Below are 18,093 nucleotides of genomic sequence, written 5' to 3'. Positions count from 1 at the left end.
ATTCTTAAAAGTAACTTCACAAAACCTGGTAGTCTCTTAAATAGCATTCACCAATCCACAACCACCACCAATGCTACCACTCCTGCCCACGCCCTTACATCCTCTCTCCTTCAGGAATTCAAGCCCAGAGTGTCTCCGAAACCTCAAGGTGGCACATTAACGACTGCCTGTTAGGAATTCTGTAGAGAGGGACAATACATGGAGATTAAAAATTATTTGATTTTGGGTGATGGGAACACAACCAATAATTCAAATGCTATAGAGAGGATCACCTGAAACCTATGTATCTTTATTGATCAATGCAACCCCATTAAATTTAATTTCTAAATAATAGATAGATAGATAGATAGATAGATAGATGATAGATAGATAGATAGATAGATAGATAGATAATTGATAGGTAGGTAGGTAGATAGATAGATGATTGATGGATAGATAGATAGATGATTGATAGGTAGGTAGGTAGATAGAGGATAGATACATACATACATAGAGACACAGAAATTCTGTTGCTCCCTGACTCTTAATCAAACACCAAGTAACTTCCTCAGAGAATGGCTCTGAAATTTATTTCACTAAAAACATTAATAGATGCTTAGTCACAGATCTGAGAATGATATAAATAAGAAAGAAACCAAGACAAAAGTACTTAAAGTGTCCTAATAATTAGGCTTCTAATCAAAGTTCTGAACCCTATCCCTCCCCACACTACCCCATCCCTACCCTATTCCCACCCAAGCTCCATGAGAGTACAACAAAAAAAGATCAGAAAAGGGAGACTGGTGAAATTATATACACATAACACAGTATTATAGAGAGCAGGAAAGCAAATCCTGGAGGGAAGGGGGGGAGGGTGTTGGGGGGAGGGGGCAAAGGGATGTTGAGGGGAACACAAGAGTGGGGGGGATATATTCGGTGGGACACTTGAATCTATATAAACACAATACTGTAAATTAAAATCAATAAAAAAAAGAAAACTACATTCAGGCAGTGGTGCAATGGACATAGATCTTCGGCCTAGGACGCAGAGGACCTAGGCTCAAAACCCAAGGTCCCGGCTTGAGCACAGGGTCGCTGCCTTGAGCATGGGGTCATACACATGGGATCATAGACATGACCCCATGGCCACTGGCTTGAGCCCAAAGGTCACTAGCTCAGCTGGAACCTCACAATCCTGCCATAACCCCCAGTCCCTCTCATTACTGCTGGCCTCCAGCACCAGCTCTATCCTGGAGCCATTACTGTCCAGTGTGTGTCTGAGAAAGGATAGATACCACCATGAGAATCATAGAAACCAGCACTTCCCAACTACTCAAAAGCTCTACCTTGCTGCTTGTTATAAATTTCAGACTTCCTTGTACAATTTTCAAATACTCATTCTGATTAAAATAACTCACTGGGTACCATGAAAGATGTACCTTCGACATGGTATACTAAAAGAAATCACTGCCCTAGGAGTCTGAAGGTCAGGGGTTCTTCTAGTCCCTGGATTATTTCTATAACTTTACTTCATTTTTTTGGAAAATGATTTGAAAGAAAAGGAAATTGAATCCATTTTTTCTAATTCTGGATTTGATGTCCCAAATTGTCCAGTCTAAACACAGGTTACCAACCAGGTAAGACACCAGTTTGACAAGAACAAGCAATTCTACTCCTCAGCCCCATGTCAAAGCCAATCTTGCTCCCATACTGCTTGACTGTCTATGGAAAGTTAAGAAGAGACTCAGCCATTCCTTATTCCTTTAGGGAGGTCATAAACTTTAGAATCTTAACACAAGCAATTAAAAATGACTAAAGAGAAAGGAAATTAAAAAAAAAAAAAAAAAGCCTGCTGAACAGACCTGGGCAAAGATACACAGCTCTAAAACCCAACACCTTTCAAGGATGAAGAGTCCAAAGGTCCAACTTCACAGTATCTGTCCTTCTGGTCCTCTGAAGTAGACTGTAGGCTAATACATTGCTAAAAGCACCACACCTGGGCTGAAAGGCCTCTTCAGGGTTTCTCAGCCTGGCTCTAGGAGGAACTAGCCATGTGGCGGAAGCCACTCAATCTCCCTAGTTTTAAGATTTCTCACATATCATATTAAAAAGGCAAACTAGCTCTAAGACTGTGTAAATACACTCTAAGATGGTCATGGTCAAATACGAAAGTCAATAAAATTTTTTCAGCAGTATTATTTTTAAACCTACAAACCAGAGTTTAAAAACTACTTTGAGCTTAACATTACCTAACTATATTTATTACATAGGGTAAAAGTAATAGGGTAAGGGAGTGAAGAAGAAATAGGAAGGGCTGTCATTACAAGATCTTCCAAGTGGGTAATTAGGGGACGCCCTCACTATATCAAAGTCAGTCTCTTTGATTTCAATTCATCTCTGGAACTGTGCTTCCACCCAAGGTGAAATTCAATTTTCAGTGTATCTCGAGGCAAGAAAGAAAAAAAATTAACATTATTTCCGTCTTTCAACTCACTCAACTCGGAGCTTACCTGCATGCACCAACACGAAGCCCCCTAGCTTCTCTTTATGGGACTGCTTTGTTTCCAACTCTTTGGCTGTTATTTTAGCAGCCGAGACCTGAGATGATCTGGAAGGCAGCCCTTCTCCAGAACTCATCCCCTTCTCCATGGTCATTCTCCAAGTTTACCATCTTCTACTGGAAAAAGAGCATATTTCCATCCAAAAGTAACTGCAGGAGAGGAATTACCCTAAAGGAAAACACACAGAGATGGTATGCATTCCTTTCCACTAGCACATACATAACTTATACAAATTAATGCAAAGATAACTTTCAAAAATTCAAATTTTAAGTTATTTAACTAGGTAATACAATATAAAAAGGTTAGAATTTAAATCTCTTTCTACTGACAGTACTTGCCTAAAGTCACATAACAAATGAACTACTATAAAAAGACTTCATACTGAGTCCAAAGTTATTTTATCTTTCTTTCTATCTACATTTTTAAAAATCTCAATATAACTTAAATATAACTTTCAACTCCCTCCAAAAAAATACTAATAATCTGTGGGACATTCGAGAATCACAGGCAGTGCTAATAGCACCAAGCCTTAGTATAAAGCCTAGATTGCTACTTACATTTTTTTCAGCATTATTGAGATATAATTGATAGGTAAAATTTTATGTACATTTAAGGTGTACGTGATGATTGATACTCATATATGCTGCAAAAACTATTTTCACAATAGGTTAGTTTACACATCTATCACCTCAATATAATTACAAATTTTGTGCCATGAGAACATTTAAGATCTATAAATTGCTGCTTAAAGAAATGAAGCAACATAGACATTCACACTGTCTGTGAAGAACCCCCTAAGCGAACAGTCTAATGCTCCACAGCTTAACTATAAAACACAAACACTAACTAAATTATATGACTACTCAGGAATTTTAAATAATGTGTGCAAATATTTGCTAACTTTTATGAAAGCATTATTTCTGAGGTTCACAAAAGATAAATAATGAAAAATAAAATTTAATGAAATAAATGACAAGCAACTTATACAGTGGTACATTGAGACACAAACAGACCAACATAACAAATTTGAGATACAAGCTGCAGCCTGACCTGTGGTGCAGCCGTGGATAAAGCATCAACTTGGAAATGCTGAGGTCGCCGGTTCGAAACCCTGGGCTTGCCTGGTCAAGGCACATATGGGAGTTAATGCTTCCAGCTCCTCCCCTCTCCTCTTTCTCCCTCTCTGTCTCTCTCTCTCCCTCTCTCTCTCCTCTCTAAAAATGAATAAGTAAATTTAAAAAAAAAAGACAAAAGATACGAGCTGCGACTCGGTCTGTATTTTTGTTCGAGATCCTAGCGAAATTCCGAGATATGAGTCGTGATTCAGGAAGCGGCCGCTAGTTGGCGCAGGGGTCCAGTATCGGCAGTTGGATATACAAGTTGACTGACTTACTAGATCAGTTACAGAACGAATTAAATTCGTATCTCAAGGTACAACTGTACCACAAAGTTTCTGATTTTTCTCACAGGCTCACAAGTTTCAAGCAATCTTGGCTTAACAACAATAACTATGGCAGAACACATTTCATACAGGGAGGGGCAGAATCAATCCTTCTTTCCAATATCAAGCATCAATAGTAACACAAAGAGACTTAGCAGCCTAATCCAAAAAGCAGTGGTGTTCAAACTGTGCTCTGCCTCCGGTCTGAAATAAAATGTTATTTTACTAGTATATTAAATTGCTTTATATACACATTTTCAATAAATAACTTAGTTTTGTATTTTTCTATTTCCTTGTGTTTTATTTATACTTATATTTTTGAAATAGTTTTATTGGTTAACATTAATAAAAATTTGAGCTTTTATTTTTATCTTTTCGTCACACTTCCATATTTCAGTTTTGTTTGGATTTTTCTTTGGTTTTAGGTTCTTTGTTTTTGCATTTTATGAAAGAAATGGCCACTAAATAAAAATTTTTGAAGCTACTCCTTTACAACAGAGATGGTATTGTAGAAAAAAAAAGGCTCTTAAACATGAATAATTTTTGGCAAACTTACTTTCTCTAAAACAAAGAGACTTATAGCAGAACTTACTTTTTCTGAAAGTCAGTTACTCCCTATTGGCCTTGAGGCTGGTTTTCCAGACTGTGGCCTTGGACTAGCTTTGGGAAGTAATAGGTGTTCTCAGAATGTTTCTCCTTGAATTAACCCTATAGATAAACATTGTAAGAAAGTTTGTTTCACTGCTTTGTTTTACTGCTATGCTTTCTCTCCTCCCCATTTCTCAGTCAGTATGTAATTCTCCCTATAAAACCTAATCCAAAACTGTGTTCAGGGCCACACAGATTTGAACAACTTAGGTTTCCATGCGGTCAGCGTAGCCGGCTAATTAAAGACTCCTAATTACTTAATGTGGCTAATTGATTGATTGTATGGCAAGATCTCTTATCTCACTGTTCCAATACAATATATGAAGTCCCCAGAGAGATAAGAGTCATTTGGACTCATTTGTCTTTTTGTCTTTGCAACTCAAGCGGGGTGCTGACCTCCTGGGTCTGGTTGCTGGGAGCAGAAACCTACAAGGGAGGCGCCACCTGAGACGTTCCAGGGCCCCGCTGGTCTTTCTGTCTGACCAACAGTCAGCCGTAGGCAATCAGCATGCCCATCCACCCATTTGGAGTCATCAAGAAAGCCTCCGGAGGTAAGCAGAGCAGATTTGCAATCTGCTCAATCTGTAATCTGTCTGTGGCTAGCCGTCTGTACTATTGTGATCGAGGGTCAGACACGACTGAATTCACACAATAGGCTCTCCAGTGCCAAGACACTGGCAGAGTTATCTGAAAGAAGGATCTGTGTGCTCTGGGGAGGCAGTTGCTGGGACTGAGTCCCACCTCAAGCTTCCCAAGACACGTTTGAATTTGCTTCCATATGTCTGCCCTCTGTCTGTTTTGCTGCTTCTGTTTATTTTTACAGGGTATCCTAAGAGACATCTCCTGGTTCGGTCCCTCTTCGGGACCTCCTTCCTGTATTCTTCTCTGGATAGAGGACCTTTATTTTCGTCCCTCTCTGATTTTACTCCTGCCGAGATCTTGTTCTTTGCTTTGCTTTGGTATTGTCTGTGTTGAAAACCCGAGTAAATGTGTGAATAAAGATCTCAGGTACCAGAGCCTGAGTTTCCAGTTTGTGGCTTTCCACGGGCACCTTCTTCCTTTCTGTCTGAAACTTTGTTCTTTGGTTCTACAGGATATGCTCCAACAAGAGACATTTTACAGAACTGGCACAAACCTGGGTTCATGACCCCTTTTGTCACGTTGGGAAGTTCATTTGTACTCATATTGTTTGTAACTATGGGGGAAGGGCAAAGAGTCAAACTCCTCTTGAGTGTATGTTTAAGAACTTCAAATTTGGATTTTCTGATGATTATGTTGTAAAACTAAGCAAGGGGTGACTTTGAACTCTTTGTGAACTAGAATGGCCATCCCTTGGGGTAAAGTGGCCAAAACAGGGCTCATTAGATCGTAGAGATGTCAGAGCCGTATGGAATGTAATAGCTAAGCCACTGGGCCACCCAGACCAGTTCCCGTTCAGGGGTCGTCAAACTTTTTATAAAAACCGCCCACTTTTGCAGTGCTGGTAGACCTGGTCCCTACCGCCCACTAGTGGGCATTCCAGCTTTCATCATGGGCCAATCGCGGCGCTGTTTGGTTGCACGGTAGGGACCAGGTTGACCAGCACTGCAAAAGTGGGCGGTTTTTATAAAAAGTTTGACGACCCCAGAGAGGGCTCTGGTAGAGAATCCCCCTCCCTGGATGAAAGGCTGTGCTATCAGAGACGGTCATCATGTTTTGCTAACAACAGCCCCAAAATCAGACAAGAAGGTCCCTGTTTTATAAGCTGTTCAGGAAGGTTCAGCATTGCCCCCTCCATATCTTCCTCCTCTGTGGGCTCCATCCAACCCGGACAAGTCTCAACCTATAACAGGACTGTTGGAATCTGTGCTGTACACACATTGCCCCACCTGGGACCAGTGCCAGCAGCTTTTAGTTACTTTGTTTACTACTGAAAAGAGAAAAAGAATAATATCAGAAGCTAGAAAAGCTGTCATGCTGGGGAGAAATGGCTCTGAGGACAATCGGGACCACCTTGATAAGGTATTTCCCATTGTCCGGCCTAAACGGGACCCTAACACTACTGTGGAACGGGAAGCTTTGAACACTTTTCACCAGTTTCTGTTAGCCGGGATCAGGGGAGCTGCTAAGAAACCCATGAATCTGTCTAAGGTGTCAGAGGTTATCCAGGGCCCCCAGGAAACTCCCTCAGCTTTCTTAGAGAGACTGCAAGAAGCTTACAGGGCCTGCACACCTCTAGACCCTGAAGCACCAGAGAATGCTAGGGTACTTAACTTAGCTTCAGTGTCACAGTCTGCTCCAGATATCAGGAGGAAGCTACAAAAATCAGAAGCCTTCCTGGGACAAGTGATTTCCCAATTGTTAGAAATAGCTCAGAAAGTTTATAATAACAGAGACACCCCTGAGGAGAAACAGACTAGGAAAATAACAAAGGTAGTTGTAGCTGTTTTAGAACACCAGAATAAAAAGAAAAGGAAGCCTAAGTTAAGCACAAATCAGTGAGCTTACTGTAAAGAAGGACATTGGAACAAAGACTGTCCAAAGCTGAAAGAAAAGTTACAGCAGACCCTAAGAATCCTTAATCTAAGGAGGACCAATGGGGCAGGGCTCCGTACCTGTTAGTCTTTACGAGTAGGAAGCTACCCGGTAGACTTCCTCACTAACACCGGAGCTTCTCACTCTGTTCCCACTGCCCCCCTCAAATCTCTCTCAGGGGAGCAAGTGCCCATACAAGGTGCTACTGGGAATTCAATTCTTTGCTCACGGACTTCCTGACAAACTGTCAATTTAGGAGATAGCACTGTCACCTATTCCTTCCTGGTTATTCCGGACTGTCCTTATCCTTTACTTGGGAGAGACTTGCTAAGAAAACTAAAAGCTACTATCTCTTTTAGTCATAACTCTGCTGAGTTCCACGCTGAGGCTGACAGCCATGTGCAGCTTATGGATACTTGCCCTTTGTCAGAAGAATATCTATTAAATATGGATACTAAGAAAGAACAAGGAGTTTCAAATGACTATTTAACAGTCCTACAGCATAGATTCCCTTCAGTTTGGGCAGAAACCAACCCACCTGGGCTTGCAAAGGATCAAACCCCAGTAGATGTTCAGCTTACTGCAAGTGCCGTCCCCATATGGGTGAAGCGATACCCTATGTCAAGGGAAGCTAAAAAGGCAATAACCGCCCATATTAAAAGACTGTTAGGAGCTGGTATTCTTGTTCCTCACCAATCCCAATAGAAAGCCCCTTTACTTCCTGTCCAGAAGCCAGGCATCAAAGACTATCATCCAGTCCAGGACTTAAGGGCAATAAATAAATGAGTTGAGACAATACACCACACTGTGTCTAACCCCTACATATTGTCTGTTGTCACTGGACTTAAAATTTTACAGTCTTAGATTTAAGATACTTTCTTCAGTATTCCCCTGGCCCCCGTAAGTCAGCCCATCTTTGCCTTCGAGTAGAATGACCCAGAGGCAGGCATTTCAGGACAACTAACCTGAACCAGATTACACAGGGCTTCAAGAATTCACCGACCCTCTTTGATGAGGCATTACACCAGGACCTGCTCACCTTCCGCCAGGAACATCCGGAATGCACGCTGCTACAGTACTTCGATGATTTGTTTCTAGCTGCGGAAACGGAGGTAAGCGGCTGCACAGCCACTGAGGGACTTTTACAAACACTGCAGACCCTGGGGTACCGGGTGTCAGCTAAGAAGGCACAACTCTGCACCTCTAAGGTGACCTATCTGGGCTACCACATTGAGGCGGGGAAGCACGCTCTCTCCTTCAGTCATATAGAGGCAATCCTTCAAATTCCAACCCCCACTAGCAAGAGAGAAGTTCAAGAATTTCTCAGGGCAGTTGGATATTGCAGGTTGTAAACATCTAGGTTTGCAGGGATACTTTATACTCCTGTTCAGCAGGAACCCAAGAGTTAATTTGGACAGATAAGGAACAAGAAGCTTTCGAAACCCTCAAGAAGGCCCTCACTAAGGCCCCTGCCCTGGCTTTGCCAGACATTACCAAGCCTTTCCAGCTCTTTGTTCACAAAAGAAAAGGAATAGCAAAAGGGGTTTTGGCCCAAACTTTATGGCCATTGAGCAGGCCTAATGCTTACCTCTCTAAGTGGCTAGACCCTGTTGCATCTGGATGGCCAAACTGTCTCTGAGCCATAGCAGCCACTGCCATACTAGTGAAGGAGGCAGATAAACTAACCATGGGGCAAGAACTGTTCCTGACAGCCCCACATGCAGTGGAGACTTTGCTTAGAGGAACTCCAGAAAGGTGATGTCTAATGCTAGGATCACTCAGTATCAAGCCCTGCTCATAGATCAGCCTCGCATTAAGTTTGTCCAGACGCAGGCTATCAACCCAGCAAGCCTGATGCCTGATGAAGAACCAAGCACCCTCTTGCATGACTGCTCTGAAGTGTTAGACTCTGTTCAAACTGCAAGACCAGACCTTACTGATGTACCTCTATTTAATGCAGAAGTACAGCTATTCACTGATGGCCCCAGTTTTGTCCTAGATGGGGTTTGATATGCTGGGGCAGCTGTAGTTACTCCTGATGAGACCATATGGGCCCAAGCCTTGCGCCACGGTTCTTCAGCTCAGCAGGCAGAACTTACCGCTCTCACCCAGGTGTTAAGGTGGGCCAAAAGAAAGAAGGTCAACATTTACACCAACAGTAGATATGCTTTTGCTACTGCCCATGTTCATGCAGCAATCTATAAGGAGAGAGGATTCCTGACATCTGCTAGTAAGGACATCAAAAACTAAGAAGAGATTTTAGCTTCACTAGAAGCTATTTGGTTGCTGGACACTGGAGCACTTATTCATTGCCCAGGACACCGGAAAGCAGACTCAATAGAGGCAAAAGGAAATCGGGAAGGAGATAAGGCAGCCACAGAAGTTGCTTTAAAACCAGTAGGGTCTTTAGAAATCTTAGTGACTTTATCAGAACGCTTATTTCCAGAGACACCTCTTTATAATCAACTAAAAGACCTTTCCCAGGAAAACATTAGGAGATAGATTTTACTGAGATAAAGCCACCAGCACAGGGATATCAGTATCTATTAGTTTTTATCGACACCTTTTCAGGATAGGTAGAGGCTTTTCCTATTAGAAATAGGACTGCAATAACAGTTGTTAAGAAATTGCTATATAAAATTATTACCAGATTTAACTTGCTCATTAATATTAGGTCTGATAATAGGCCTACATTTCTATCTAAGGTCTCACAGCTAGTAGGAAAGGCACTCAACAGTAATTAGAAATTACATTGTGTTTACAGACCTCAGAAATCAGTTCATTCTTTCAACTTGTCCCGAGTATGAAGTGCTAACTAAATTCATTTTAGAAGCTGGTGAAAACTGGACTGACTTACTCCCTCTAGTTTTGCTAGAAGCTATATAAATACTCCCCATACTAGGAAAAATTCACCCCACGTAGAATTGTATTAGGCAGAGCGACACCCCTTCTCCCTAGGATCCCTTGAAGAACCCCTCAGAGACGGTGCAAACGGATCCCACCAACCCCTGTTAGTTGACCCTGAGAAGGATGACATGCCCTGTTCCAGCCACAAACCAGAAGCTGGCTGGTCTACCTATGACAGAAGCTTGAGGAACCACGCCGTGAGGGGACATCTTTATAATTAAACTTTGGGAAGTGGGGAAGCTCGGATCGGGGGAAGGCCAGAGCGAGTCATCTTAAGATTTAATACATGTGCTGCTATGAGTCATAAAGAAGGGGGGGGGGGGTATAAGTCCCTTCACTAAGAAAGAAGCTACAAAGTAAATGAAAAATAAATGTACTCATAGCTAGCCCTGTAAAGTAACCTATAAATATTAATCATGTGTCCGACAAGCTACTTAGAGGAAGGACACCACAAAATAAAAGAGGCATATTTCAAAAGAAAATTGCTTATTACTAACTTAAGTTGTCACTGAAAGTTAAGATCTTTAAAATTAAGAGGTCTGATTAAAAAAGAGATTGTATAGTTTTAATAATAGAAAGTATAAGGTATACTGACCAGGCAGTGGCGCAGTGGATAGAGCGTCGGATTGGGATGCGGAGAAGGTATAAGATCTATACTTTTAAGAAAGAGAAAAAGTAAGTTGTTATGAAAGCTAATTATTTCTGAATAGATAAGAAAGTTCATGAAAGCTAAGGGTTTATGTAAGTTGCAGAAGGTTTGTGCAGGCTGTAAGTGGTTTGTGCAAAGAGGAAAAAAAAAGGGTTTAGGAAACAGAATAAGCCTATTATATATTCTAGCAAATAGTATGCCTCAGATTTATTTGTATAAACGAAATAGTTTTACAGAATAGAAGAGACTTAGATTTACTTTTTCCTTCAACAAGGTACCTTATGTGCAGCATTAAGGGAAACTTGTTATTTCTATGCTAATAATTCTAGTATAATTAAAGGAAAGCCTATCTTTAGTTAGGGCAAACATAAAAAAGAGAAGAAAAGAACTTGAACAGTCAGAGAATTAGTTCCAAAGAATGTTTAATTAGTCACCATAGCTTTTGTCTGCAGCAACCGGTCCTCTTACTTTGTTTTTAACTTGTTTGACAGTAGGGCCATGTTTAATTAATATTATAACAAGGTTTATTCAAAAGAGGATAAACTCTATCAAATTAATACTAATCAGAAACCAATACACACCAATACAAGAGGATAGCAATGAAAATAAATCAATGATTTCATTAAAATTTAATTAAAACCAGTAGGGAATGAAGTGTAGAAAAGAAAGGCTCTTAAACATGAATAATTTTTGGCAAACTTACTTTATCTAAAACAGAGACTTATAGCAGAACTTACTTTTTCTGAAAGTAAGTTATTCCCTACTGGCCTTGAGGCTGGTTTTCAAGACTGGCATTGGACTAGCTTTGCAAAGTAGCAGGTGTTCTCAGAATGTTTCTCCCTGAATTAACCCTATAGATAAACATTGTAAGAAAGCTTGTTTCACTGCTTTGTTTTACTGTTATGCTTTCTCCCCTGCCCATTCCTCAATCAGTATGTAATTCTCCCTATAAAACCTAACCCCAAACTGTGTTCAGAGCTGCACAGATTTGAACAACTTAGGTTTCCATGTGGTCCACGTAGCCGGCTAATTAAAGACTCTTAATTTTTAATTTGACTAATTGATAAATTGTGTGGCAAGAATTCTTATCTCGCTGTTCAGATACAACAGTATGAGAAGCACTGCAATATGATTTCTTTTTTAAAATATACTTATTTTATTGATTGCAGGGAGAGGAAGGAAGAGAGCAGAAGAGAGACAAGAACATCTGTTCCTGTATGTGCCCTGACCAGGGGTCGAACTGGCAACCTCTGTGCCTCAGGACGATGCTCTAACAGACCAAGATATCCAGCCAGGGTACAATATGGTATTTTAACTTCCTTTAATTATTGGTGAAAAAAGTCCATTTAATTTTTTTTTCATAACATTTAATTTAAAGGACAAATGATATATGCTGTTGTATTAAATGTTTACATCTATTCATAAACAGAGGGAACATTTTTTTTATTACAAAAAAGTGCTGAGCTGATTAAATAAACAGTGAATTTAAATGCCTGCTTTTGTTTTTGTTTTGTGGTGGTGCCTGTCTTTCTAAGGACAGATGTTCTTCCAAAGACTTCACAAAGAACTGCCTCAATTACCTTTATTTGACTTTGGTTATTTCCCCAAGATAGGTTTCTGTTTATTCATGTGTCAGCTAAATTTAAATAACTAAGGTTCATCTACCAGCCTATACTGTCCATGTCTGACCTAAACATGAAATGAGGTTGGGCCCACTAGTACCCACAAAAATAGGCTGAATAAAAACTCAGGCTTTGGAAAATTAAGAGCTTCAGTTAAAAACACATCCAAGCAGTGTGGGTTATTCATCTTCAGGCTACTCTGACTGTCATCAGATGTATTTTTTTATAAATAAAAAATTAGAACATCTACATTTTATAATGAATAGTATGTTGTAATAGGCTTTTTAACATCCATATATGAAAGATTTGAAAACACTGCTTCTCAAGCTTGTCTCAAAAAAAAATAAAATGTGGAAGATGAATTAATATGTTACTTCTTGAGCAACCTACCATCCCTCTGAGACTATCTGAAATATATTTATTTTGCAAACCATGTCCTCTCAATAAATTCCTCCAAAAATGCTGGCCCCAAAGTTCTGCTGGACTGGGAATAGAACTCAAGTAGACAGGCTATCCAGTGGACAACTCTGGCCTTCAACTCACAATAGTTACTGGAATGTTTTTAATTTAATTAGAAATGAAGTAACTTCTACTCCAACATCAGTTTTTGTTTAACTCAAAACCCATTAAAGGTCTGACCTACCTAATAAATAAAGAGTTCCAACAAATGACTAAAAAAGACAAAGAAAAGGGCTAATGGATAAAACCTAGTTTACAGAAAAATTATATAACAGTTTAAATAGATCAAAAGATGCTAAACATCACTCAAAAGAAAGGTGCAAAATAAAATGACACTGAAATACCATTTTTTGAGTTGGATTGGCAAACATCAAAAAGATTACATCCATGTTCTGAGGGTATGAGAAACAGGAGTTCTCAAACATTACTAGTGACAGAATACAATACTACTACTCAACAAAGGCATGTGGCAAAGTTGAACAAAATTATAATCGTACACAGAAGGATTGTCTGTAGTAGGAAATATATAAGCCAACAATACATCTCAATGGAAGTGGTTACAAAAAAGAGCAGCCATTGGAAAAATGAGAACATTCTTAAGACATAAATATGGAACGACAGATCTTGAAGTATTTTGGTAAGTAAAAAAGACAAAATACAGAATTATACACAGTATCATTTTTTGATGGAGGGGAAAAAATAATAGTTAAATATATATGTGAAGTACAAATCTGAAAGAATATACCAAAAAAAAAAAAGTATAATAATAGTCATCAGTAGATTTGGATAACTGATAGGCAAAGATGATACAGAAATCTGACCGTTTATCACTTTATACCTTTCAATTTTGAAGAAACTGAATGTATTACTTATAAAGGATTTTTTCTATTTATGGGAACATGAGGTAACTAGCTAAGTTCAAGTTCCAGAAGACGGCAAGCCTGTGAGATCCCACTTAAAAACTGCGGTGAGATGGGAAATGCCATGTTCTGAAACCTCGCAACACTATTCTACATAGGAATAGACAAAAACATGGCCAATAACAACAGTGGTCCAAAAGGTCGTTTTTGTTTTTGTTTTTCTGGATCTTGAACTTCTGGGGCAACACAAACTACCAGTAATGTTTTTATCATATTTGTAGTCATTATTACAAATTATTTTTTGAAACTGATGAAGCCTAAGTCAATACAGAAAAATAACTAACCCTTCAGCTATGCTTTGAGGAAACACTCAACACAAAAGGTTCCCAATGAAAGGATATGCATGTTACAGTTTTATAGAACAAAAAATGCAATTTTATAGACCCATTTTTATTGACTTTATTTCTGAATATGTCTGGATATAGAAATTCTGCAATTTCCCGCCAGTGATAATATTGAAAGTAATTTTTTTATTTCTAAAAATCACTGGTAACCTGTCCATCCTCTGCAACAGTTGCTTTGAGAAGTTAAACATAAAGTCAGCATATGACCCAGGAATTGCTCTCATAGGTATCAACCCAAGAGAACTGAAAACATGTCCACACAAAAACTTGTACATGGATGTTTAAAGCAGATTTATAAAAGTCAAAATGTGTAAACAACTCAAATGACCATGAACTGGTGATGATTAAGTATGATATATTCATACAATGAAACATTATTTAGCCATTAAAAGGAATAGAATATTGATACATACGATGATATGAATGAACCTTGAAAACAAAGAAATCAGACACAAAAGGCCATATGTTGTATGCTTCCATTTATATGAAATGTCTATGGTAGGCAAATACTATAAAAAGAGGCAGAAAGTAAATTAGAGGTTGCCCAGGACCGGAAAGATGGAGAAGATTGGGGAGTGACTGCTAACAGGGGCAAAATTTCCTTGGAGGCAATAAAATTGATTGTGGTGATAGTTACACAATTCTAAATATACAAAATACCACTAAATAATACACTTTAAGTGGGTAAATTATATGATAAATAAATTGTATCTTAATAAAGCTGTGTTAGGGAATAAAAACTTGTTTCCCATAAATTATATCTTTATACATAAGATGTATTTTTCAAGTTACCAAACCTAATGGCCTTTTCTTAATCTTCTGCTTGCAACCTCCGATTCTGTAGATCCCTCGCTCTTCTTGGCAAGCATGCTCATCTCCTGCCCCAGCTCTTCATGGCCCATCTGACCCCTGCCAACTCTGTCCTCTTACATGACTGGCAGACAGCCTGTCCATGGACCTATGTTCAAATGTCTCCTTCAACAATTTTACCCGCTGTCAACCTTTCAAACTATTTTCTCAGTAAGTCAAATGTTTCCTAACCCTTTACCTTTGGTCTCCTGAGCTCAAGCCACACATCTGGATAGCTCATCCTGGGTCCTCCTCTCTTTCAGCCTGCCCAAAACAAATCCATTTCTCCCCAGAAATCTAGTTCTTTCCACAGTACTCCTTATTTTTCTCAATAGCACCATCCTTTTCTAATTCACCTTAAAGTCATCTTCAACTGCGTCCAGTTTCCAAATCCTACAGATTTCTCCCTCAGGCATTTAACCTCCTTTTCCTTACTGCCTTGACCCTTGTTCAGCTCACATACCTCTTAGCATAAAATGTTACAAAGAGCATTTTAACTTTTCTCAAGTCCAGGCTTTTATAAAACATCCATCCACAAAAAAGCTGCCAAGATAAATCTCATAAAGGACAACTCCAATAAAAACAAAGGGCATGCCAAAAGACGTGAGCAGACAATACATAAAAGAGGAAATATAAACTGGATTCCAATATTCGGGAAAGAACACTCAAAGAAATACAAACAAAAATGAAATTTTTCTAACTAGCACTGTAATTGCTATCATGAGCTGATTTAACCATGTTATATAAAGCATTTGTCAGTCCCAAGAGCCTTAAAACGTGTGATTTCATCTATATCTTTTCAGAGATACTCTATGCATGAACAGACAAAAGTCGAGTACCACGGACACCTCTCAGGAGAACTGGGAGACTGTGGGGAAGGAGTAAAAGGGAAACTTGATTTTCTCCTAAAACCGTTCGTTATTGAACTGTTTCTAATTGGGTACTATACCGCAGAGAGAATTTTTAAATTAGCCATCTCTGAGACCACGATGAATATCATTAACCTGATTATCAAGGCCAGTATAGAAATTCAGAATAAAACATTGTTTTTGCTCTAGGAACTTCGTGGCATAGATTTAAGTTCTAAATTTTGACCCCTTTCCTCTCAGATTGTTTTATTTTCCTACTGCACATGATGACATCACTTTTTTTCTCTTTAAACCATTTAGAAAACTGCCTGACCAGGCGGTGGCGCAGTGGATAGAGCGTTGGACTGGGATGCGGAAGACCCAGGTTCGAGACCCCAAAGTCGCCGGCTTGAGCGCGGGCTCATCTGGTTTGAGCAAAAAGCCCACCAGCTTGAACTCAAGGTTGCTGGCTCCAGCAAGGGGTTACTCAGTCTGCTGAAGGCCCACGGTCAAGGCACATATGAGAAAGCAATCAATGAACAACTAAGGTGTTGCAACGTGCAATGAAAAACTAATGATCGATGCTTCTCATCTCTCTCCATTCCTGTCTGTCTGTCCCTGTCTATCCCTCTCTCTGACTCACTCGCTCTGTCTCTGTAATAAATAAATAAATAAACAATTTAGAAAACTACTACATGTCCTGCTTGTCCCTAGTGTTGAAGGTTTTTTGCTCTAGATTTAATTTAGTTTTTAGAAGCAATTGAAGAAGAAAGTGGTGGAATCCATTCAACTTACAGCAAAAGGCTCTGACAGAGATCCAGCCCTTAGGCTGTAACAACTGAGGAGTAAAGAAGTGTTTGGTGCTCTTGCCTGACCAGATGGCGGCACAGTGGCTACAGCGTGGGCCTGGGAGGCTGAGAACCCAGGTTCAAAACCTCGAGCTCACTGGCTTGAGCTGAAGCTCACCAACTTTGAGTGCAGGGTCACAGACTTGAGCGCAGGGTCATAGACATGATCCCCATGGTCACTGACTTGAGCCCAAAGGTCACTTGCTTGAAGCCCAAGGTTGCTGGCTTGAGCCAGGGGTCACTGGGTTGGTTGGACACTCCCAGTCAAGGCACATTTAAGAGCAATCAATGAACTAAGGTCCCGCAACGAAGAATTGATGCTTCTCATCTTCCTCCCTTCCTGTCTGTCCCTCCCTCCCTCTCTCTCTAAAAAAAAAAAAAAAGTGCTTGGTGCTCTTAACATGACACTGAAGGTTTAATGCCCCATTAAGTGAACTCCAAAACATACTTATTTCTTTGACCCAGTAATTCCACTTCTGAGAACACTTTCTAACAAAATAACTTTAAATACTGAAAATGTTTTATGTCTTTAATGCTGTGTTTAATAAAGAATAACTTTTAAAAATTCAGGGAGCAAATTAAATGTCCAACATAGAGAAATGCTTTAAGATAAGGATAAACTTACATTACAGTCAACTGGTTTTTGACAAGGGTGACAACACCATTCAACAGGAAAAAGACAGACTTTTCAACACACAGTGCTGGGAAACCCACATAGCCACATACAAAAGGATGAACTTGGATGCCTACCTCACACCATATAAAAAAATTAACCCTACACATATCAAGACCTAAATGTAAGAGCCAAAACTATAAAACACTTAGAAAAGAACAGAAATAAATGTACAAGACCTTGAATTTGGCACTGGTTTCAGATATGGCACCAAAAGCAGAAGCAAGCAAAAAAATATAAATTGAACTTCATCAAAATTTTAAACTTTTGTACTTCAAGGACACCATTCAATAAAGTGAAAAAGAAACTTCACAAAGTGGAGAAGATGGAAAAAATACATTCCAAATCGTATATATGATAAGAGACTTACCTGGACTATATAAAGAACTCATACAACTTTAAAATAAATTTTTTAAAAATTCAACTTTAAAATGGGCAAAGGAATTAAATTGACATTTCTCTAAAGATATTCAAAAGCCAATGAGGACAGGAAAAGACATTCAACATTATCATCCATCAGGAAAATGCAACTCAAAACCACAATGACATACCATTTCACAACCAATAATATGGCAACAATCAAAAAGACAGACATGTTAGCAAGGATATAGAGAAATCTGAACACTCATATCAACTTTGAAAAATATATGGCAGTTTGTACATCCAAATAACTGAAAAACATACATCTACACAAAAGCTTGTACATGGATGTTTAAAACAAAATTATTCATAATAGTTAAAAAGTGAAAACAAACCCAGATGTCCATCAACAAAATCCACCATATTCATATAATGAAATATTATGCAGCCATAAAAAGGAATGCAGTAATA

At 39.2% G+C, this 18,093-nt stretch overlaps 1 protein-coding gene across 3 annotated transcripts in view; it reads right to left on the bottom strand.

Annotated features, from left to right (window-relative positions):
- TASP1 (taspase 1) overlaps window positions 1-18,093 on the bottom strand; it is a 314,709-nt gene that overhangs the window by 293,851 nt on the left and 2,765 nt on the right. For all 3 annotated transcript variants that reach the window (XR_010751729.1, XM_066387123.1, XM_066387124.1), the window contains exon 2: window positions 2,490-2,708. Coding sequence is in view for 2 of the 3 variants with exons in the window: in XM_066387123.1 (XP_066243220.1) it covers window positions 2,490-2,634 (145 nt within the window). In the remaining variant the exon portion in view is untranslated. The remainder of the gene's footprint in view (window positions 1-2,489; window positions 2,709-18,093) is intronic.

The sequence above is a fragment of the Saccopteryx leptura genome, chromosome 5, assembly GCF_036850995.1.
Source record: "Saccopteryx leptura isolate mSacLep1 chromosome 5, mSacLep1_pri_phased_curated, whole genome shotgun sequence".
Lineage (NCBI taxonomy): Eukaryota > Metazoa > Chordata > Mammalia > Chiroptera > Emballonuridae > Saccopteryx > Saccopteryx leptura.
Note: the sequence above shows the minus strand (reverse complement) of the source record. Positions and strands in the feature narration are given on the sequence as shown.